This window comes from Colletotrichum spaethianum, assembly GCF_022836535.1.
Source record: "Colletotrichum spaethianum MAFF 239500 DNA, contig31, whole genome shotgun sequence".
NCBI lineage: Eukaryota > Fungi > Ascomycota > Sordariomycetes > Glomerellales > Glomerellaceae > Colletotrichum > Colletotrichum spaethianum.
Window position 1 is genome coordinate 209,301 of NW_026054801.1, and position 22,462 is coordinate 231,762.

General features: G+C 50.8%; 6 protein-coding genes across 6 annotated transcripts; 3 read left to right on the forward strand and 3 right to left on the reverse strand.

The window, feature by feature from the left end:
• Positions 1-13,112: 13,112 nt before the first annotated feature.
• Positions 13,113-13,731, forward strand: ColSpa_09872 (uncharacterized protein; the record flags this gene model as incomplete). The annotated part of the gene is made up of 2 exons (XM_049276084.1): positions 13,113-13,461; positions 13,703-13,731. The coding sequence occupies 2 exons, from the start codon at positions 13,113-13,115 to the stop codon at positions 13,729-13,731; spliced, it is 378 nt and encodes a 125-aa protein (XP_049132041.1).
• Positions 13,732-14,415: 684 nt separating this feature from the next.
• Positions 14,416-15,701, reverse strand: ColSpa_09873 (putative dipeptidase B; the record flags this gene model as incomplete). The annotated part of the gene is made up of 3 exons (XM_049276085.1): positions 14,416-14,924; positions 14,966-15,448; positions 15,587-15,701. The coding sequence occupies 3 exons, from the start codon at positions 15,699-15,701 to the stop codon at positions 14,416-14,418; spliced, it is 1,107 nt and encodes a 368-aa protein (XP_049132042.1).
• An 872-nt stretch (positions 15,702-16,573) lies between these two features.
• Positions 16,574-17,188, reverse strand: ColSpa_09874 (DNA replication complex GINS protein psf3; the record flags this gene model as incomplete). Its single annotated transcript, XM_049276086.1, has 2 exons — positions 16,574-17,083; positions 17,147-17,188. 2 exons carry the CDS (start codon positions 17,186-17,188, stop codon positions 16,574-16,576), a joined length of 552 nt encoding a protein of 183 aa, XP_049132043.1.
• Positions 17,189-17,782: 594 nt separating this feature from the next.
• On the forward strand, positions 17,783-18,603 carry ColSpa_09875 (superoxide dismutase [Mn], mitochondrial; the record flags this gene model as incomplete). The annotated part of the gene is made up of 3 exons (XM_049276087.1): positions 17,783-17,912; positions 17,981-18,246; positions 18,304-18,603. The coding sequence occupies 3 exons, from the start codon at positions 17,783-17,785 to the stop codon at positions 18,601-18,603; spliced, it is 696 nt and encodes a 231-aa protein (XP_049132044.1).
• Positions 18,604-19,157: 554 nt separating this feature from the next.
• ColSpa_09876 (uncharacterized protein) lies at positions 19,158-19,699 on the reverse strand (the record flags this gene model as incomplete). Its single annotated transcript, XM_049276088.1, has 2 exons — positions 19,158-19,510; positions 19,609-19,699. The coding sequence occupies 2 exons, from the start codon at positions 19,697-19,699 to the stop codon at positions 19,158-19,160; spliced, it is 444 nt and encodes a 147-aa protein (XP_049132045.1).
• Positions 19,700-20,976: 1,277 nt separating this feature from the next.
• Positions 20,977-22,302, forward strand: ColSpa_09877 (uncharacterized protein; the record flags this gene model as incomplete). Its single annotated transcript, XM_049276089.1, has 1 exon — positions 20,977-22,302. One exon carries the CDS (start codon positions 20,977-20,979, stop codon positions 22,300-22,302), a length of 1,326 nt encoding a protein of 441 aa, XP_049132046.1.
• Positions 22,303-22,462: the final 160 nt, after the last annotated feature.

Genomic DNA, 22,462 nt, shown 5'->3' on the forward strand with positions numbered 1-22,462 from the left:
CTCCGAAGATGAACACAATCTGATCCATGTTAGCGAGTGGAGAATCCTCAAGGATATGTATTGTACCAAAAGGAGGTCGGTGATTTGATCTGGAGTGAGAGTCCAAACGTCTCTCCCTGCGCCAGCTTTTCCGGCTACGAAGGAATGATTATTAGTCGTAATCTAGGTAAAAGGCAACGGGACGTACCGAAAACTGCTGCTGGCAGAAAGGCCGCAAGTACAAGCTGTGACATGGTTAAAGAAAAGTCTACCGAGGCGGTGGTGGATATAGGTCAACACATACGTATGCGATGATAATGGTTGTATCGTCCCAGCCCCAAGGCGACACCCTCAGCCACTTGTTCAACAATCTTCCTATCATGAAGAACGTTGGGATGCAAAAGAGCATCACTGGAAACCATTGATGGAAGGGATTCAGCTCAGTGACAGGTGCATGACAGGCTGTCAATGATTGGTTTTGGGCGACTGCAGTCCAGGTAAGCTTCTCAGTCTTTTCACAGAGAATGGAAGGATGCAATAATCACCAAGCGCTTCCTTGACTGTGCAACTTCGTAAGACACATGCCTGCACACTAGCTGCAAAAACAGTGTCGTGACACAAACAGTCTTGGTCCGTAACAGAGCAATTGGAGTAAATAATATCATGCTTAACGCAACTGTCCTACGTAAAATCAGTAGCCGCTGTATCAAAGTCGATGGTTCCAATGCACGCTTACCGCACAGCTTGGAACAATTTGATGGGGTAGATCTGCGCCAACGACCACACCAAACCCGTAAAAGCAGACGATCAGTTTAGTGAAGCGAACGGCAACCATGATAACGTGTGCGACTGGCGATTGCTTCAAACGACTTGAGTCTTAAGGCCGTCTTAGCATGCAACCCCTGATGGGGCAAGGCAAAAATTAAGTTTCCGCAAGTTCGCTCGCTTGATTAAGATGTCCGCGGTCTTGAGATAAGAGAGGATGAAGGTAAGGGTCACTCCTATCAGTGCAGTTTCTTAGCGAACACCAACAGACAACATATCTGAAATCCAGCTTAGCAGCACACAAATCTCTGCCGGGGATATATCTGATGAATGTGGCTTCCCAACAAACAGGGCAATCGTTAGTCGTACCGCATGCGGACTTGCGTGTGGCCAGGCAGTGGCTTTGTTCATGACATTCGACCTACTCAGGTTGAAAGTCTCATGTATGGAATGTGCTTTGAAAGTTCAAACCAATGGCCCTTGACCTTTGGCCAGACCATTCTGGAAACTCAAATGTGATGGAATCTTCTGACCATTTCAAAGCACGAATGGAATCGATGCGATTGGGGGGTTGCTCCAGAAGCCATGGCTACATCCTTAGATACACAGCTGTGCCTCACAATAATTCAGATCCATGATTTATCACAGCAGAAAGGTAAGTGAGGGATAACCGTCCTGTTGCTTGTTGATTTGGTTCGTTAGTCGGCCATCATTAGCACCTGTCATTTATTGTCACCCCAAATTCAACATCACGTCAGCATTCAAAAGAAGAAGAAGAACAATGAAAGAAAGAAGCAAAGGCGGATTGGGGCGAAATGAACTAAGCCAACATTCAGCATTTAGCCCTAACCGCTTTCAGCCCCAACAGGCTGCATGCAGGCTGAGGCTGCGATGGCACATGAATGAGCTGAACTTTTAGGCGGTGCTACGATCATCCAGGCTCGTTAGTGTTTATCACCCGATCACGATTCCACTGCAATTCCAGCGCTGCAACTCTTAAAAGGCGTTAAAATATAACTTTTAAGCCACTTACTATCTATTTGGGGACAGGTGTAGCTATCGGCGGCGGCACTGTAGGTGGTGAGTAGTACAATAAGACACTAAGTGAAGACAACACGGAATTGAGTTTGACTGAGTTAGCCCTTTGGCTATGACAGCAATGGCGAGGAGAGTGTGATCACTTTGGCAGATGGTGAGATAAAGTGGTGGCAGGATCCATCGCCCAGCCACCTCGAGCGGCCTGTTGTGTGATATTTTAGTTTCCACTACGCCATAACCCTTCGATCTTGGAACACGAAATCATAATTTGGAACAGAGTAAAGAGTAGGTCATTCACAAGCTTGATAGTATTGAAGGTGCGATGAGAATGTTTCTAGTAGGAAGGGAATCAGGGCATGGGCTCCCCAACCCAAGCTCGCTCGCTCGAGCACTCTTGGCTTAGGTCGACCAAATCTGGTTCGCCTTCAACCCAGACAGGCTCGGGCTCAAGGAGCGTCATTCCAGCTCTTCAGGTACAACTGGCAAGTCTGAATGTTGGTTTCAGTATGCTTATCAGCTCAAGATATCTTCGATTACTGGAGTACACAAGTAGCTCATCCTGGTGAAGCTGCTCCAGGATGAGCCGTCGTATTCTTGGGGACAAGTAAGCCGTATGATGTCGTGTTACTTTGCGGATACGAAGCTGGTTGCTTCTTGAGAAAGCCGATAAAATCACGAGCCAAGTTGGTGAACCGTTTGATCATGAGCAGCTGAAATCTGGCCGAGTCTACTTTGATTGGATTTTAGGAAGAGCATTCCCCTGAATACAAGACGATTTCGAAGTTCCAGTCAAGGTTGATTATGAGGGTATGAAAAAAAGAATTCGCAACGGCTTTCAGGACCATAAAACATCTCACAATCTTGAAAGGCCCAAGCGAAACTCTGTTAGCTATGGACAGGAGGGACTGCCATGTAGACTAGGCTTTCAGTGAAATGGGAACGTTGCAATGGCTTAGAAAGTATGCAGCATTTATCAACTAATAGACGATCAATTGATCGAACTCAACGACTTTACAATGCTGAGACACGTCCGATGTGACGCGCGTTAAGGTGTCGTATGTCAAATTTCCTTATTTTTCATGGTCACAGTTTGGACAATACTTGAGTGAAAGTTTGAACTAGCCCTGCTTGGACTGTAATGAATGGAGTATCAACACTCGTTGCTAGCGAGCCCTGACTTTCTCGGCCTCCATTAGATTCATCTATCACTATCGGCCATTCTCCAGCACCTGGATAACGCTGCCGCTCTACTCCTTGTCCTCAACTCCTTGTCCTGGTGTTTCATGTGCGTCTATCCATGCCAAGTCGACTAGTCTGAGTCAGGCCAAGAGTCTGTAGTGCTTTCAGAGGAGTTGGCGCAGCCCCTGCAATAACCCCTCTTCACTGAGGCAAGTCTCTGGGACTGAGTTCCCGAGCACCCACGACCTTCCCTCCTGGCCTGGCATGACCTTCTTCGACCTTTTCGGGTCTTGTATTGACCGTTACACTTGAGGCAACGTAAGGGGGTGTATGGCCGGGTACACATCTTCGCGAATATGCCTTGAAATAATGATGGTCAAGGTGATGTTCAATGTTATCTCTGGTGGATGTGTTGTGAGAGTTTCGTCAGCTTGGTTTGATTGTTGGCTTTGTGACCTAATGTTTTCTGTGAGTATTTGAGCTGGGGGAGATATGTGTTGGAAGAGAAGTCCTTTGGGCTTTTTATTCATTACTGTGGTGATGGTGTGAATAGTGAACTAGTCCTGGGAGGTTGTGGTCTGTGGAAAGACAGACACAGTGAATCGGTTGTAACCTTCCCATCGCGCTTGCTCACTGTTTGCTTCTGAGACTGATTCATGCTTTTTTTTGGTGATTCAGCATACGATGGCAAACATTACCAATAAACTACTGTAGTTCGAGGTCCAGCCATCCCACAGGCGCTTTTGAAAGAAATGAGTAGCTCATCGGGATTTTCCACTGGATCTTACCGCTTTCCAGCCTTGATTGCGTATCGTTCTCTCAAGAGGCGTATCCCGGAAGAGCAAAACCCCTTGCTAACTAATGCCTTGTGGAGACAGTATTGCTTCTTTTCATCATCACTGCTCTATGAACGAGATCAGCATCAGGCAGAAAACAAGAACTATGAAAACTGATAATCGGCACTCTCCATACTATAGCATCAACTCAAACCAGTGATGAAGGGTGACATCATTTCGTAATGGCCGGGTAGCACTATCATTTATTAAGACAAAACACCACGGCCCGGAGATGGCCAACATCAATAACAATCAACAATCAGTAAACCGAAATACACTGCTCCTGCTGTAGAAATACTGCTTTCTCAATAACAATGATGACGTAGAAGTATGTGCTTGGTCGATTCCGGTTTGGATCTCACTATCCCTTTGTGAGATCACTTCTCTATGTTGTCCGTCTTTATTGTCTCAACGGGGGTTGCATCCAACAATTGTGTCAGCGACTCGTATTAACACCCCGGCGCCAACATGTCGGATCGTTAAGCGTTTAAGCTCAGCCCACCTAGACTATCCCGGAATAGTGCGGCTGCCAAGAGCCTTAATTTTTCTTCTTATCATAACACCTCTAGCCGCTTGCTCTGCAGTTTTATGAGTGCTAGGTTGATTAAATGTTGCATCGCCAAGCTACCGAGACATAGGACACGGAGTACGAGATCAATCAGTTACACCCCTGGCACTGAGATCAGGTGGTAGATGACGCCCATATAGCAATTCAAGAGCGACATCAGTACTGGTCTGAGATGGGGTCAACTTGGAATTCTGTTTGTCCTGTAATCTCTTCGGGTTCGAATTCAACTCGTATCATTGTCCGAGTTGCTGGCTCGATCTTTGGGGGCCAGACTCTATAGATATAAATGTAGACAACTGGCTCCCAGTCTTTGATTCTTATTCTCAAGCCAGTTGTATCTCTCGTTTCATTCGTTCGGACTCAAATCGTTCCCTTACTCGCCAGCTGAGCATTACATTCATTTTACTTTTCGAAGACCATTCAAGCTCTTCAACTCACTACCAACAGCCAAGATGAAGGTCGCTGTTGTTGTCACTGCTATTGCCGCCTGCTTGCCTAGTCTTACGTCCGGTCAAGGCCGGCGACACCATCGGATTTGGCACCAACCTCAACACGAAGATTGAGCATCCAGTCCCAGTCCTGGCCTAAATATCCAAGGCGCCTATTGGCAATAGATTCACTGGGGATATTGTGTAAGCTGAAGGTTTCTAGTAAAGGGGCAAAATAGGAGACCTATCTCACCAAGTCTGACCCTCGTGCACGCGGAGGAGCTGGCAGGGCTCAGGGCCACACACCTCTCCCGACTTAACCCAGCACGCAGAATTACCCGTCGCAACAAGGAAAGAGCCCTTTGCTACGCCTTTAAAAAGCGCAACGTCGTTATAAGCTTCAAAGTCGTCGCTTTTTGTCGTTACTAGCACGTCGAGGATGTTCTCCTCGGCATACAGGCCAGCTCGGTAAGGTCCCCCGGCAGGTTTGTGTCCGTGACGGTGTCCGGCCCAGCTCTATACGTTGGCGTGGGAACGTAGGCCGTCGTGAGGCGGGCATCTTGCGCGTTGAGATGTTGGCAGCCAGCGTCGTCTGAGCGACGTTTTGGATGTCCTGGAACTGCTCGACAAGGTACCCCACATAAATAAAGTATCTAAGCACCCCTAGTCTCCCCAACTCACACTTACCTTCATGGTTCCACTTTCACAACAACCACACTCATAAATCGCCCCAATGTCGACACACACGCCCATTTCGGTTCCATCTGGTCCTCTTTATGACCGTGATGCTATCTTTGAAAGTATCAAGCAGTATTTCGAGCTGCTTTCGCGAACGGTCTCGTTCAGACCCGAGTGCATAAAGAGGCCCCCTAAGAACGGATGGAGCGATGACGTACTTCCCCTTGAGAAGTTCCGGATCCTCGGGTTCAATGAGAGGGTAGTTGGCCTATGTCAGTATATCTCGATCTCCCTTTGTTTCTGATCGAAACTGATGGAGTCGTCAAAAAAAGTACGCCACTTGCCATACGTGGAGAGCGAGAAGCCGGTCTACCCATCCACGCAGAGCATCAGCTACCTCAAAGACTCGCATCTCTTCTCAGAACCCAAAGGCGAATTCAGAACCAAGCAGCCACTTTTGCTTGAGCTCTGGCCGTTGGAAGGCGAGAAGATTCCAAAGGGAACCGTCGTCCTTTCAGGGCAGGCGGACGGGGGCTTAGCTATGTGGTGGCTGCTCGACACCCGCACCGGTAATAATGATAAGACCTCGTGGGGGCTATCTGGGGCTGGTTGAATGTGCTCACTATAGGTGAGGTCACTCCTCATGATGCGTACACACACGTGCCGGATGAGGAGATACCCGAGGACAAGCCCTGGCGGACGGATAAGGCACGGCCGGCTGTAGAGTATTTCAAAGAACTCAGGGAGAGTCTGATCTCACTCGAGGTGATTCCGATACCGACGCACATGCCCGGGGGAGACTGGAAAATCTGGCGGGTGGAGGACTTTGAAGAGGAACACCGGCACTGGGTTCATGTAAGTTTTTAAGTTGGCTGGTGGTTATTGGGGCTTTTTTGCTGATCTTTAGGATTTAGGAAGCTCAGGATATCTATAGGGAATGTGGTTGGCCCGACGAGGATCGGTTTGATCGGGCAAAGTGTTGGAATTTACTTAAGAAGATGTCAAAGAAACGTTGGGACACGTTAGGCGAGGGGAGAAGTTAATAGACTAGGAATCACTTACAGAGGGGAATGTTTTCAAACATCGCTTTCTAATAATCATAAGGTTTTTTATTGTGTCAATCCTTAATCCACACTTATTCGAGCTCTTACAAGAAAGCTATAACTTAGCGATTATATTAAATGACATAGAAACATAGTAAGAGATCTATTTAGCGAATAGAGATAAACAACAGGGCTTTGATATTATGCAAGTGTGTTTAGAAGGGATGGAGAAAACTTAACTATATTGAATATCTCTTCTCCTTGAGTCAAAGTATTAATCTAATGCCTATAGATAGCTAACATTATCTTACCTTACTAAACCCATTTAATCCTGTTTACTATTGGAAAGGGGCAGGGTTTCACGTTTTTATTTTTCCTTTTATCAGCCTGCAAATGCATCCCTAGGCCTGATCAGGTGTGACTCAGCAAGACCTTCCTAAATACAAAAAGGCACTCTAGTCAGATACCGTCAAGAAGGTCAGGCATCGGATCTTATCATCAAACAAGCAGACGAGCTTGATACCTTCAGACAAGCTCTCAGACAGACACAGACGAATTCATCACTTTGATATCCAAACAAGACGTGTGCTTAAGTGACTCTCGCTTTATTTCCTTAGGCCTGGCTAGACCTTAAGGGTTTAGGAGGGTGTCCTCTTCCTCTCAAGATAAAGACACACACATACATATCACTTAGCAACAAGGGCAACTCTGAGCAGCCTGCCAGACGCGAAGAGAAGCCTCATCCAAGCTGCCCATAGCCCTGATCAGGCCAAGGCGCATCTGAAGAGGGCATCTTTCGCCGTCTAGACTCCGTGTTAGTCACCTTTGGTAATCGGTCACTTCAGGTGCACTCGTGAAGATACTGGGACCTTGGTGTTTAGTGTGGTTTGTGTGCCAACCGCCTACTCGCTGGCTTCCTTTATCCACGTAGTTTCGATATATAGATAGATAGATAGATAGATGGATAGGAGAGGAGAGAGGGCGGCCTAAAACACACTAATACAGGCTAACAACTTAGCATCTACTGTCCAACTCTTACCTATAAACATCTTCCTAGTAACAGACACTAACAAGTTACAGTCTGTAAGCTGAAGTCCTGTACCAACTCACCCTGCTCACCTTGCTCGCGCTCCTCATATCACCTTAAGGCGGCGGGTGATCTGGCCGCACCTGAACGACATAGTGGCGATGTTACCAAGTACGACGGAAGTGGAGGCTGGTTCAAGGTCTTCGAGCTCAGCGCCAAATTTCCTATGAGCTCCGAAGGGCGACAACTGGCTCGTCTGGGGCAAGAACCGCCTCGATTTCGCCATCCCATAGGAGACCCCGCCCGGGTAGTACCTTGTTCGTATTGAGCACATTGCCCTTCACCGCCCTAGCGGTACTGAGATGTACTTCGCTTACGCTCAAGTCCAGTTTGAGAACTCCGGTGCTGGTGTCACCCCGAAGAGCACTGTCAAGATCCCCAGCGTGTACAAGACGACCGCCGACCCTGACATTAAGTACAGCATCTACTCCGGCGGCAACTCCTACCCTATGCCAGGCCCTGCTAAGTTCCCTGGCAACTCGAAGCGCCAGTTCTCTGATCGTTACGCTTCTGAGTTGAACTGGAAGGGGGATCGATAGGTCGGGACATCACCCTGTAAATACAAGACATAAGTCGTGCTAGGAGCGGTGATCGTTTGAAACTATCCCGTAACTTCTACGTAGAGGGTTCGGTATTCTGGGCTGTATACATAAATGACTACATTTACATTTTCTAAAATTAGTTTTTAAATTCTTTACATCACAAGATATTCTTGTTCACTCATACGCGACTATGGTAACATATCAATGAGTTGAAACCTCTCACTTCGATTGTGTTGGTGTAGCATGTTTACTAACCCGTGAAGTTAATAACAATCGTCAAATCGTAGACCCCAGGCAGGCTTCTGTCTTTCTGATTGACTCGTCGAATGCATGGGTTTTACTTCACATTGCTAATCGTTGAAGAGCTGTGCAAAGGCAGTAATCCAGCGAGATTAGGACTCATTATGGCCCTCTACCCAAATCCTATCTCAACAAAGAAAAATGACACTCCGTTACTGGTTTACACCTCGTGACACGACGCCACGCTTGTGGCCATTCCTACTTCTCAACTCAACGAAATTTCAACATGAGCAAGTGGGTTGGGCAACCTTGCTGTGGCGGACAACCTCTCGATCGATGGAATTTTCGACGACTGCTACAGCATCAACAAAAGAAGCGCTCAGAATACAGAATACAACAAGCGGACCATGTAGATGACGCCAATTGGGACTGCCGAAACGGTTAGCGATGTCAATTTCAGCAGGTGCTGCGCCAAGGGCACTTATCTTGGGGGCGAACTCAAGTCTGTTTAATAGAGCCGTGACTGATTGCTCTATATCGCCACATGTTTGTCGCGGATGCAAGCCTATTGAACTTTTGATTTTTGTTGATTGTAAACCTTCTAATTCCTGAAGCCTCACAGGCTGGTTATGTCACAATCTTTGCTGAGATAAGTGACTAAAGACCAGGATGTTGTCATTCATGGTCTAATTAATGCAACTAACCTGATATGACATGGCCCAGTCGAAATGCGAAATCGACTTTGCTAATCCGGTCGAGCCGAGTTGATCCATTTCCGGGCAAAGCGGCATCAGTCAGGAGGTTCGTTGAAGTCAATGGAGGTGGCTATACGCCCTAAGCTTTGGCATGGGCCGTTCCAACCTTATTCCTTCAACAGCTTTGGTCGAGCCGGGCGGAAAAGGCGCTCCTTATTTTTAGATTCGAGAGAAACACAGGAACGTTTTTTTGTCACGAGACTGAGCATCTCCCAGTAGTCGTTTTTGACCAAAATTCGACCGGCTCACATCTCATCTTCAGTACTTTTTCTTCAATTATTGCCCAGATCCGTTCTCTCCGTGGGACGTGCTCAAACTTTGCGATGCTTGATTGTTTGTAGCCCAGCGACATTATGTTATACTCTCATGAGAAAAACGCAAGATTACGGCTTTACTGAAAAGCCCATAAAATGTTGAATTTGATGGACAGATTGTCACGACCTTGCGTCGTCTAGGCCCTCAACAGACTTTAACGACGCTGAATCAGTTGTTCGAGCAGCCTCGCAACGCTCGCGAGCAAGCTCGGATTAGGCCGACTTACGAGTCCATTGAGTGCATGGAGACAAGACTGGTCCACTTTCGCGCGTGGACAATTCTAGCCCACCTTCTCTGAAACGACAACTGGAGTTGGCGACGAGTGGTGTTTCCTGACACAGCATGACCGCACATGATTTTTTCGGTGACCGAGAACAACTGGCTATGCGGTCATGATTACAATGAAAATTGGTTACGTGAAACATTCGCCAAACTAAACGATAGAAGGGCCGAGGAAAATTGGGCTAGAGTCACTGAATACGGATGGTCTAACAGCAGATGACGGTGTTAAACCATCCGCTGGCATAGTCAAGAATGAGGCGACGCTCTGATGCTGCGTGGCAGATACGTGTGGCTCATGAATCGCACCAACAATGAGCCAGCGACCGACTATGATTTTGGAAACAGCAGCTTGAACCCAAGCCCTATGGGGAATTCTTAGGCCCCACCGCAGTCCAGACCAGGCCAGCCTTGGGACGCTGTTTTCGACAAGCTTACGACAACTCAGGTCCGGCGTGCGCTCCGGCATCTTCCAAGTGGAGCCGTCGCGGAAGGTTTGGACGCGCCCTGCTGGTCGCAACTTGGCGGATCAGAGTGCCGTAAGCGTGCTGATGGTTCTTGGTCTCGTCAATGGATCCCTTGGGAAGACAAAGAGATTGTGCAGGGGCCAAGTATCATGACTAAATCTCACCAAGGGGACTCAGAGACGCGCAAACAGCTGCAATTGCGCAACGAATTTGGAACTTGGCGTTTACAATCAGGTGTGGCTTCGCGGAGTCAGCAGGGAGGCTGGCCATGGGCAGCCAAGCAGCCAAGCTTGGGGTGTGGCTGTGGACATGTGAAAAGAGAGCAAGGTGAGATGTGATGAGATAAGAACGAATAAGAATGCTTCCGTATGACGCATGGATTTACAAGCTATTCCAAAACAGCAAGCAGCTTTGCAGCCCCGATAAAGTCATCATGGAGTCTGGGTGTCTGGGCGTCTTGGACGTTGACACAAGCTTTGGCCAGAGGATCTGAGTGCCGTCAGGTCATGAACTTTTAACTTTGTTAGCAACGTCGTCCGGTCGTTTTTTGGACGGCATCCGAAATGTCCGGCTGATGATGTGTCCGTGGCGCCGCGCAACATGCCATGGCCATTGTATTGTAACCCCCGTATCTAAACTCGATAGCGTACGATGAATTATGTAGTGTGAAGCAGGGTAAGATCTCACTAACGAACGATGTTGCCATTTTCCGTAGTAGTCTCCTCGATCCTATTCACTCATGATCACAAACTCGGCCAACCTGCGCACTCCACCGTAAGTCGGGCGCTGATCGCAAACGTCGGTGCGGAATCGGCCCCTGCACCGTAACCCTTTTACATAGTAGTGGCCCCATTCACGGGAATAGACGGGAGTTTTAGAGATGAGGCCCGCCTTCCGGTAATTGAGGACCACAACAGCCCTGTAGGTTGAGGGTTTCGCGCTTCAATGAAGGTTGCTTCAAGGTTGATGCTTCAGACTCAAGGAGGGGGGAGGGCACCCCCATCCAGACTCATCTGACATGTCTCGCACACCCAACTTCCCGCGCCCTTCCCGCACCGTCACCGTCATTTGATCTAACCGCGCAAGCACCGGGGGCTGGGCGCATGTCTCAATGTCTAAGACATAGAGCTACCTTAATGACTGGTGAACCCCCTTCACCGCAGGTCATGAAGCCATCGAACTGCTGCCCTGAGAGAATCTGGGCCCTGAAATGGCCGTTATGGTCCTTATCGCTCCATATGAGCATGGTATTGCATCAACGCATCACGCACTCACTTGTCGGTCGCCAGGGAGAAACACGCCACCCCTCATCGCCCGTTGACAAACCCACAACAAAAACATTCAGTTGTTTCAACGGTACCAGACCTGCAATCCATGCGGCGGAATTAAGAGTACCGTCCCAATCATGAACGTTGCTGCTATCCCTTTTCTCGCCCGGCAGATGTCATCCGCCAGTCTGGGCGGATGCCACGGCCCTGCATCGCCTGAGGATGACCAACGCAGCCACGCTCATCCACGTCGGCCGGGCTGTTTTCATCCACTCACGGCCGCGAAGCTGACACCGCCATAACATCATGACAAGACTGAGGGGGTAGCAACGGGAAACCTTCTTGCAGTGCCCCTCTCACCCTTGGCTCCTCCCCATCCCACAGGTTTATTCACAGAGTCTAGATGCCATGCAAGGGGTCCTCATTCTCATGACAACAAAAAGCTGTAAGTCTGGTCGGGCGGGCGGGTCCAGCACACACACACACACCTACACGCAAGATGTAGTTTAGACTAAACCAAGACGGTGTACGTTGTGTGTGTACCTACCTAACAAACGCGAAACCCAGTTTGGTTTCTTTTTTTTTCTTCTGTTAAAAAATTTGTTGACATTCTCGGAGAATTTCCACATTTATTTTTCTCTCGTTTAATTGTTTCCAGGCCACTAGACCAACGTCACAGACGAAACCCCCTGCGGCGTAGCTCCAGTTCTTTTCTTCCGCGAAGGGGAGCCAGGACCATTTGCGTTACGTGGTTCGGCCCTTCTGGTTCATATTCTTCCCGTCAAATTCTCTTGGAAATGACAATGGTTCGTCCAAGGTCCAGGAACGAGCAAGGAGAGGCGACTTTGGGGGAGAAAAAATTGCTTGGATGGACCCATTTAATGCCCAGTTCATGTTCCGGACGCTGCCCGGGCCAGACGGAGCTCTCAGCGCAGGCCTCCCGGCCCCATCGTCATTACTCATTCTAGGTCGGATTACCTCAAAGGTACTACTCCTTTTTACGCATGTTAGTCTCAAACAACATGCGGCTACGGCAATGGCCTCTTGAACACAACCCTGGGAGGTGTGCCACGAGTGCCCGGTGCCACACACACTCGCACATTCACAAACGCACGCCCATCCCATCCCATTTCCCTTGCCCTGATGGCGTTGAGAAAGTCTCTGACTGGCTTGACTGGGCTGGCAGTGTGCCCCCAGGCATTGGCATGAGTAAGGATCGGCCTGGTTCCGTTGGGCGCCGCCGCGGGTCTGATCGCCATCGCTTTTCAGAATTTTAGGGCGCCTCGTCTCGAACGATCTGAGCCTTAGATTGGTGATCGCTGCATAGGGTTCCGGCACCCACGGCTTATATAGTGGGCTTATGATCCCGTTTGAACTCGTCCGTCTCGTTATATTCGTCAGAACTCTCTTCCCGGCACGGCGCTTGGCTACTTCATCTGAACGGTTGCCCTTTCCCCCCTATATTTACTTCGGGCACCCATCGACGCCTCACGTCAACAAAGAGCACAGACACTTACCTGCTTACACGCACCTTCACTCACGCATACAAATACCGATACAACACCACCACAACTGCACACACACAGACACACACACCATCAACACTACTACCACGTTCATCTCATCACACAAACCTTTGCCCAACATGTTCGGCCGACAACAACGAAGGACCCAGTTCCCCAAGCGAAGCAGCTCCGGCTACTCGTGGCCCGAGAGTGACAGCGAAGACGACATCGTCATCCGGCCCTGCGCCCCGAACGAGAAGGCCGACGCCTCTGTCACCATGACTGAGTACGCCCCGGCGCCGACCGCCGCGGGTGTGGAGCAGCCCTCAAACCCGAGACCGTCCCTCACTGGCCGCCGCTCTTCTGCCGAGGACGCCAACCTCGAGGCCCTCTGGGAGTGCATGCTGGAGCTGCAGCAAAAGTACCACTGCTACAACTCGACCCGCATGGAGATTGCTGCAGACCGCGAGGATGCCATGGACATGATGCGTACGCAGCGCCATCTGTCACTCGGAATTTAAAAACAGTAACTAACATGACAATAGCCACCAAGTATTGCATGGACATGCTCAACGACTCCATCGAGTCCCTTCCCGAGGAGGGCTGGAAGAAGCTCAGCAAGTTCCTCGTCACCGACTTCGACACCTGCCAAAAGTCGCAAAAGTGGAAGTTCTGGAAGCATGTATAGAGGCTTTGACGTTGGCGGTTTGACCGCAATCTTCACTTCCAGCGATGCGAAGAGCCCCCGGCTCTGATTAGAATGATACCCCCTTTATGCACAAAAAGTTCTGTTTTTCTTGAGTTCAGGTCTGGCGTTGGAATCTTATGGGTTGCATGGTTCAAAGCCACGCGGGGTTATTGGAGCTCACACTTTGGCTACCTCATTAGAATATCTAATCCAAGTGAATGGTCAACGTTCATCTTTTTCGAACACATCTCGTCATTCTCTCGCAGGTGGCACCAAATTAGGATCATGTTGTTGACTACGCTGTCAGACGGTATGAACTCATTCTCACATGAGGGTCTCGGTGGCTCGGTGCGGGGTGTTGTTAGTCTCGGCATCAGACACAATCGCCGGCTCCGATTCCGGATATCGAACGGTGATCGTCGTGGCGTGCTTACTACCGTGACACGACATGCATGTGGTATTGCATTGTGGGATCGGCGCGCACAGGCAGGCCGGTGACTCAGAATCATTGTGACTTGTCGACCTGATGTGACTGAGGTAACATGGAGTCCCGCATTCAAACGGTTTGGTTCATCACGAGACTGTCAGCGAAGTTTGTCGGTTATCTCGGCGGCACTGTTGAGTTTAGCTATTTTGGATTTGGGCAGTGCATCGCAGAGTTGAGAGGCTGGACGGGGTTACATTGCAAGAAGGTTTTTATTAGGTAGTAAATGTAAATAGCAACTCGTAACTAGGCAACATAAGAGATAAGGTTACTACACAGCCGCAGTGACATCAACGGGACCGTCGGGGAGACGACTAGCAGCAATATTACACTGCCGAAACAGCCGAACCTCATCTTCCGCAAATGCACCAACCACTGAGTGGATGACTCCGCGGTTGTGAAAGATAACAAAGTCGCCCTGCTCCCAATCATGCGGGTACACGTTCCTGGGCGAGATGCCCGGCCGCTGCAGCCGGTGCACCGTCTCCCGGACCTCGGCCAAATCCTCCACTACAGTCCCGTCTGCCAAGTGCAGCCTCCGCACTGCCGAAGGGTGAACCTGCAACGCTAACCGGCCCGTGACGGGGTTCCGCCAGCACATGGGCAGGATCTGAATCTTTTCCTTCTCGATGGGCGGCAGCTCGTCTAGCGGGACCTCCTTGCCCTCTGATACCAACCCCAGGCCGTCGGAACGAGACTTTGCGCTGCTCATCCAGACGTAAGGGTGCGGAGCGTACTCGACCTTTGTTGTCCGCACGAACTCTTGGTCCTCGGGGAGAGCTGATCATACATAGCATAACCAGAGACGAAGGCTGTGGTACCCAGCGGGACGGTCATCTCCTCGCCCGTGCCGTCGTCGTAGCGGAGCGTCTGTTTGCGACCGCCGGGGACACGAACGGCGAGGAGGGTGGTGGCGACGGGCGGCGCGAGGCCGTACAGCGCGGCGTCAATGTGCCAGCGGTAGAATCGAGTGAAGTCCAGGTCGTCCTCGGCCGGGATTGCAGTGGCATGGAATGTGCGGTGGTGAGGGTGCCTGAGCTGGATGTTCTTCAGGCCCTCATACTCTTCTACGAAGCCATTGCCAATGACTTGCACCTGAGGCTGATGAGGGATCGTTTTCAGGTCAGGGTGCAGAATGGAGCGTTTGGCATCCAGTGTCTTGCCGTGGCCGTATGAGGCACCGGCCTCAGGGTCGAACCTTTGCGTGATTTCGAACTGGGCTTTGGGGGAAGCATGCCCTTGGTTCTTGATGACGACGACTTGGTGCTTGAAGAGGGCATCACGGATGACATCGAAACCGGCGTCTGCAAGCCGTCAGCTTCTGGTCGAGTCTGTGAGTCTGAGATCGAAGCTTACCAAAGGAGGTTACCGATTCTACGGGTATTCTCCCACTACTTGTGCAAAATCATTGCTTTCATCACGTTCTCTGTTTTCAGTCTTACCGGTGAGTTTCTCGATGTCAATATTTGTGACGACAGCTCCGAAGTCAATAGCCGAGTCCTGGGGAGGGACAATTGGCTGGACGGTTGCGCGAGAAGGGGTCTGAGAGATGGCCATTGTCGGATTGTTAAGAAAGTGTCCGAGTTGTTTCAAAAAGGGACTATTCGTTGTGACGTTCCGAGTGGCAGTTGGCCTTCAACTCTTCTTCAGTGTTAGGGAGACAAAAGGACGTTTGTGCTTCTTATAAGCATTGTGAGAGACAAAAGTGGCGGGCGTTGTGGAGGCGCGGAAGCCGCCGATAACCTGCGCTTGGGATCTCTTCGGATTGCCCCGCTCTCAGACTCCAACATTGTGGAGGGCTTCGATAAGACTTTTGAAGTGAAACAATGACATGCGCATTTGGCCAATATTCCACTTGAACGATGACGGGTGGGCACGATAGGAAAAAAAGGAATTCGCTGCCGATGGTCAGATAACGGCCCCGGCTTTCGCCATTCTATTTTGAATGTTGAAATGTGCTACCTCTGTCCTTCGGCCTTATATCTTGGTAAGGCCGAGCCGCGATTTGATTATCGCCACCCCTCGGTTCAACACCCACCTCGCGCTTGGCCTGCCTCAAGCAGCTGTTCAGACATATTCGCATCGACTCCGGAGTGGTGTCCTACATGTAAATGTAGACAATATCGCGGGGGTCGTCGTCTGTACGACCTGATGGTCCGAGCCGGTCCGAGACGACTCGATCTCCGCCTTGAGCCGACCCACCCGCATCGCGAGGTGCGGGAGGCCCTGCGCGTCTTTGCTCAGCGATGCCGAAGTAGCAGCATATTGCAACGTGTTTGGACCTTGGCCTTCCGCTGGGTAAATGCAACAGACTTGCCTGACATGGCCCCAGTGCCTGCGACGCGTAGTCACTGGACCCATCGTCCCCCCTTAGTAGTCTCGCAGTGAGTTGTGCCCTGGATTTTGCATGGAGAAGACCGTGCCGTTCATCAGTGTTTCTTGACTTTATCCATCCATTCCTTGGAAGCTTTGGTACCATCGTGTGCCTTGCGGAAGAGACCGCGCTCCCACTCGTCTAGGCCACGGAGAAAGTCCTCATTGGAACCGCCGATACCGTCGTCAGCTCCTTTACGCGCATGCAATGCGATTTCTGCTGCCCGTGCCACAAATGTCTTTCGCATAACCTCGCTGAGCTCTCGCTCGTCAAACAGGTCCAAGATGCGTGTGCCAAGACCGTAGAAGTGGGCGCTCTGGTCTCTGACTGGGACAGCTCGCGCATCGGCTTTCAATGCTTGGACGACTTGGTATGATAGCGCGGGGGGCAAGTTTAGCGTCACCGGTGCTTTCGAGTCTTCGGCGGTACCTGTGTTGGCGAGAGCGAGCATCTCGGCGAGCCAGAGCGGCAGTGCGATTTGCGTTCCTGATTTGAGGGCATGGGAAGGATTGTTGTCGAGGTATCCTAAGTCGGCAACATCGAGTTCGAATTTGCAGGGTACTTTCTGGGGACTGTCAGCTGGTGTTGTTCGTCGACCATCACCTAGCCCTGCAAACTTGGGCCGTACCTCTGCGTCTGTTAAGATGGCGTCAATGTCGTAGTAAGACATGGTAACCGTTGCCCAGTGTGCTGAGAGGCCGTGTCTGTTGCTTGGAATATGCTAGAGTCATATACGATTTGGTAATCTTTCGGGCGAAGCTTGACGCGTCTGGCTGTGATGCAGCCGCGATTCTTGAGCCCAGTCCATCTATCAACCACCCCACTATCCAGAAGTATGATAAGCCACATGCGGCGCACAATCAGTGGCGGTGCTAATGCTCCATCTCAGCCAATTAAAGGTTGTGGATTATCTAGGAATGTTCGAGGGCGCTGCACGGAATCAGGAGGTAGTAGCTCCCCACTTTTTGTGGATGACGACATTCTTCTTTCATTCGCAGAGTAGAGAAAGCACTGAACGGGCCTGCACTCAGCGAGAAGCAGCGAGCTCGGTAACCCGGGGCAGCTTTTCTGGAGACCCGAGCTCCCTCACGTAATAGCCGACCGAACCTCCCGCAATTGACATCATCCTGAGATTTGCACCACCCATTTGTCAACCTCAATTGATCACAAAAGGTACTTCTACTGCTCTGTTTACGCACTTCTCAATTCCCGATCCGGTCTTTTCGAACCCATTGACACTTACACAAGACATAGGAATACGAAAATGTCGTCTACTCTCCTCCGAACCGCGCCCGCCCTCCGCACAGCTCTGCGAGCTGGTGCCGCGAAGCCTGCTGCTGCCATGGCCAGCACCAGCTTTGTCCGCGGCAAGGCCACCCTGCCCGACATCTCTTGTGAGTAGCGCCCCTTGTTAGCTACCCTTCGGTACATTGCAGCCGCGCTAACATGGTGTCTCCCTCAGATGACTATGGCGCGCTCGAGCCCTACATCTCGGCTCAGATCATGGAGCTTCACCACTCCAAGCACCACCAGACCTATGTCAACGGCCTCAACACCGCTCTCGAGACCGTCGAGGAGGCCAAGGCTAAGGGCGACTTCTCCAAGGCCGCTGCCCAGGCTCCTCTGATCAACTTCCACGGTGGTGGTCACATCAACCACTCTCTTTTCTGGGAGAACCTGGCCCCCGCCAGCAGGGATGGCGGTGGTGAGCCCGACGGCAACCTGGCTGTACGTACACCCAGACATTAACCAACCCAAAGTACGGAATGCTAACGCCTTCCATAGCAAGCCATCAAGAAGGACTTTGGTTCCTTCGACACCCTGCGCAAGCAGATCAACACCTCTCTGGCCGGCATCCAGGGCAGCGGCTGGGCATGGCTGGTCAAGGACAAGACCAGTGGCACCCTCGGCGTCGTCACCCGGGCGAACCAGGACCCCGTCACCGGCAACCTTGAGCCTCTGCTGGGCATTGACGCATGGGAGCACGCTTACTACCTGCAGTACCAGAACCGCAAGGCCGAGTACTTCGACGCTATCTGGAACGTTGTCAACTGGAAGACTGTTGCCAAGCGCTTTGAGAAATAGGCGAGCATGACATACATGTACGATAGCAATTGTTGATACCTAGCAGGAATTGAAAGCATTCGACTAGTTGGAAAGCCACAAATTGTGATCGTTGAGGCTTCTTTAGGCTGGTTGACTAACGATTTGACGGTCACACCAACTTTGATCTGGCTGCATGAGCCACCGAGTGAGCTTACAATCACCAATCCATCCCACTAAGACCTTTAAATGAACTGAGAAGCCAGCGAGTTGATATACACTGAAAATCATTGTCAAGAACCCGAACTCCACGCTGTCGAAGTAAATCATTCTGGCTACCTCTCAATGTATCGGCACAAATCCCATGTCGGACCATTTGCTCCCATCGAAATGGACGTGCTTCAACTGTCGCTTCACCTGGGAGAAGCAATGGCTCAGATCTTGCGAAGCTACGAGAGGAACCTCAGGGGTTTTGGACAAACTAACCGTCACGCAAGCGAAGTGTGTTGGGCCAACGATGCAGCATCTGTTTTCGACCCGTTCCAACCTGTCGTGTCGTCCTCGTACACGTACGAAATCTTGCCAATCTCGGAATCCTAGTACAAAACCCATGTGTTCAGAGTACCCGAGTTCTGACTTCCCGAATCAAGTCGGACAACGGCAAAGCCAGCCATTGTGAAGTTTGAATCGAAAGTCACCGGCAGCTGGCCCGACGACGTGAGCTCCTGACCACCGGAGGAGCGGTCATGGTTCTGCAGCCACCCGTCGGTACCTCGATAGATGATCCTCGCGCTCGACGCCGCCGTTTGCTGGTCGGCCGAGTGGATCATTTCCCAAGGAAGGATTGCGAGCGCCGACCTGTGGGAGGCTGTAATGCCGCCTGCCTTCGGCTCTTGGAACTTGGGGGCTTTGTAGTCAAAGAACACCTCCATGACGTCTCCGTTGCTGGCTTGGAGAGGCTTTACTCAGTCATTTCATTAGCCAGCTTTCTTTCGCCGAGGAAAGTCGTAGCATACGCACCTCAGGCTGCACCGAAAACTGGCTTACGCCGAACGGTGAGTTTGTTCTGGGTAAAAGCGCCGGCTTCCATCGGCGCGGTCCGGTTCTGGTAGAGGATCATGTACTGCGAGCGTCTCATCGAGGCACCCAGGCCCTCGAAAAAAAAACCTGTAGGGTAATTACCGGAACTGCGCCTGTGCAAAGCGGACAGGCCTTGGCGAAACCAAGGCAGCTACATCAGCCTACTATTGTAATTGAGGGTGATGAAAAACACGTTAGAGGCTGAATTCTCCATTTTCCGCTCGCAGTGGTGGGAGTGGTCAAGTTTGGCCACGTGAGCTCCAAACACCATGCAAGCGGAGGATCAGTTTCCCAAGTCGGACAGAAAAGGACTTGATCCGCGGACCAATGAAGACCAAAGCCCCTCAGATAGGCTGCGATACGGGGCGGCTCGCAATCCTAGATCGCCGATTTTAGGCTTCCTCAACGCTTGAAGCATTTTTGGGATGTTTCCTTTGATAAGAGTAGCCGTATTCAACAGTGAGTCACAAACACAACGAGCCTGATCGCTACCGGCTACGTAGCCCCGTCAACATCGAAATACCACGCGAGGCGCCCCCATCATGCCTTTGTGCGAGCTCTGCAGCTCCATACCCTTGGAGAATCTGCCTCAATTCCCACTGGACAACTTCCATAAGACTCTCAGCGGATATCCTCGATATCATCATATGCTCCTCAAAGAACATCTCTGCAAGAAAGATATCCCTATCAAACAATTCGGCATCCAGTACCATGTCGACTTGGAAAGTCTTCGCAAGGCCGCATCCAGCGGATGCGAGCTATGTCAAGCAATAGAAAAAGAGTCAGATGCGTTGATTCAAGAGATCGCGACCCTCTCCCAGCCGCGTTTGGGAGTGATGCAGTGCGAGCCCAGCTGGGATATGTGGCTGACCAGGCGTTCCGAGCCAAAGGGAATTAGCGGCGGTGACGGGCTCTGGGTAGTTACTAGAAGCACATGGGAAAGTCACAAATGGCTGATTCCAGTGGCATCCGTCGGTTTTGCTTCTGACGAAGGTAAAGAATTCACTTGGTGCAGTTTGAAGTATGCACCAAACACTAAACGGAAATATAGATGATCCCCTCTCTTCCGGTTCATCAGATCGCGTTTTGAGAGAGTTTCCAGATCAGACAACTCTGAACCTCATTAAAGACTGGCTCCAGGAATGTGACAAACATCCCCATTGCTGCAATCGCGGCAGGTCGGTTCTACCGACCCGTCTTGTCGATGTTGGTACCAAGGACTCTGGTTCCATTATCAAACTCGTCGAGCCAGACGCCGGTACATGCGATCGATATATTACCCTCAGTTACTGCTGGGGACAGGGATCGGGAAACTTCATGACGACCAGTGAAACAATGCACGTCCGGAAACATGGCATCGAGCTCGATGCACTTCCCCAAACTCTCCGCGACGCAGTGGTCATGACCCGCAACCTTGGGGTCCGATATATTTGGATTGATAGCTTGTGCATCTGCCAGAACGACTTGAAAGACTGGGAACGGGAGTCAGCTCAGATGGCTGCCGTTTATTCGAACTCATATCTGACTCTCGCAGCGGCAAAGTCGTCCAACACTAGTGGTGGTCTTCTGTCTGCGCGAAAGCCGAGATCTTACTTCAAGATTCCTCGTAGTGGTTCCGACGCAGGGAGCAAATACCTCCTTGCATCCGTCGTGCCCCTGGACAAAGAAATAATCCCAGATAATCATACAACAATGGAAAACGAACCGTTGACCAAGCGAGCCTGGGGCTTCCAGGAGCGTGTTCTCGCCCGCCGTGTCTTACATTTCGGAAGCGAGCAGCTTGGCTGGGAGTGCCTTGAAGGATTCGAATCCGAGGAAGGCGTCAGGCTTCCATACCGACTTCCCTGCGTCAACCCTGACCCTGAAGTCATTGCTTACATCGACAAGAAAAATAAAGAGAACCAAGACCTCCATCATGAGATGGATCGACCTGCTTCGTCATTGCGGGTATGGCCTCATCTGCTATCTGAGTACGGTCCACGCGAACTAACGAACCCGGCCGACAAACTACCCGCCATCTCTGGCGTTGCCAAGACATTCAGCAAGATTCTCGACGACGAGTATCTTGCAGGCCTCTGGCGGAAGTCGCTGATCGAGGACTTATGCTGGCAGCCCCTGGATTGCAAACCTGCCTCCGGAGGATATCGCGCTCCGTCGTGGTCTTGGGCCTCCGTTGACGGCATACCTGCAACGGGTTTCTTAGGCGAGGCGGAGCTCCAGGCCCAGGTTCTTGATGCAAGGGTCGTCATCGATGGTGATAACCCCTTCGGCCGCGTCAAGGACGGCTGGATCAAACTCGAGGCCCCTCTTATCAAGATGGTGTTGTCTGACAACAAAGGGCCAACGGGGCACCTATTGCTGCGGAGTGAAAGGGGGACTGAAGACTCTCTCCTTTTGCTCGACACTATGGATGGGAAATCGGAGGACACTGAAAAGTTCTTCAAGTCAACAGACGTGTACGCCCTTGTGCTTGCTTTCGTGTACGGATATCCCTTGAAGCCCGACCCGGAGCGGGAATCCGGTTTTGCTCATGCGCTTCTCATTACTCCCAATAAAGGGCGTGCGGGGTGCATGAAGAGGATCGGGATGGCGTTGCAGCCCTCCAAAAACTTTGGACCGGAGGAGACAGCTTCTACTAAGTCGGTGGTCACCCTTGTTTGATCACAGCGAGGAGCTAAAGACGGCTTTTGAGGAACCGAAAGACAAAAGTTCAAACGGTCCAAGCGGACTAAATTCTTCTCACTTCAAGTTCAAAAGTCTTTGGTATTTTTCTGCCTCTTTTCATCTAAAATTACTCACGTCTTCGGTCTCTGAAAGTGAT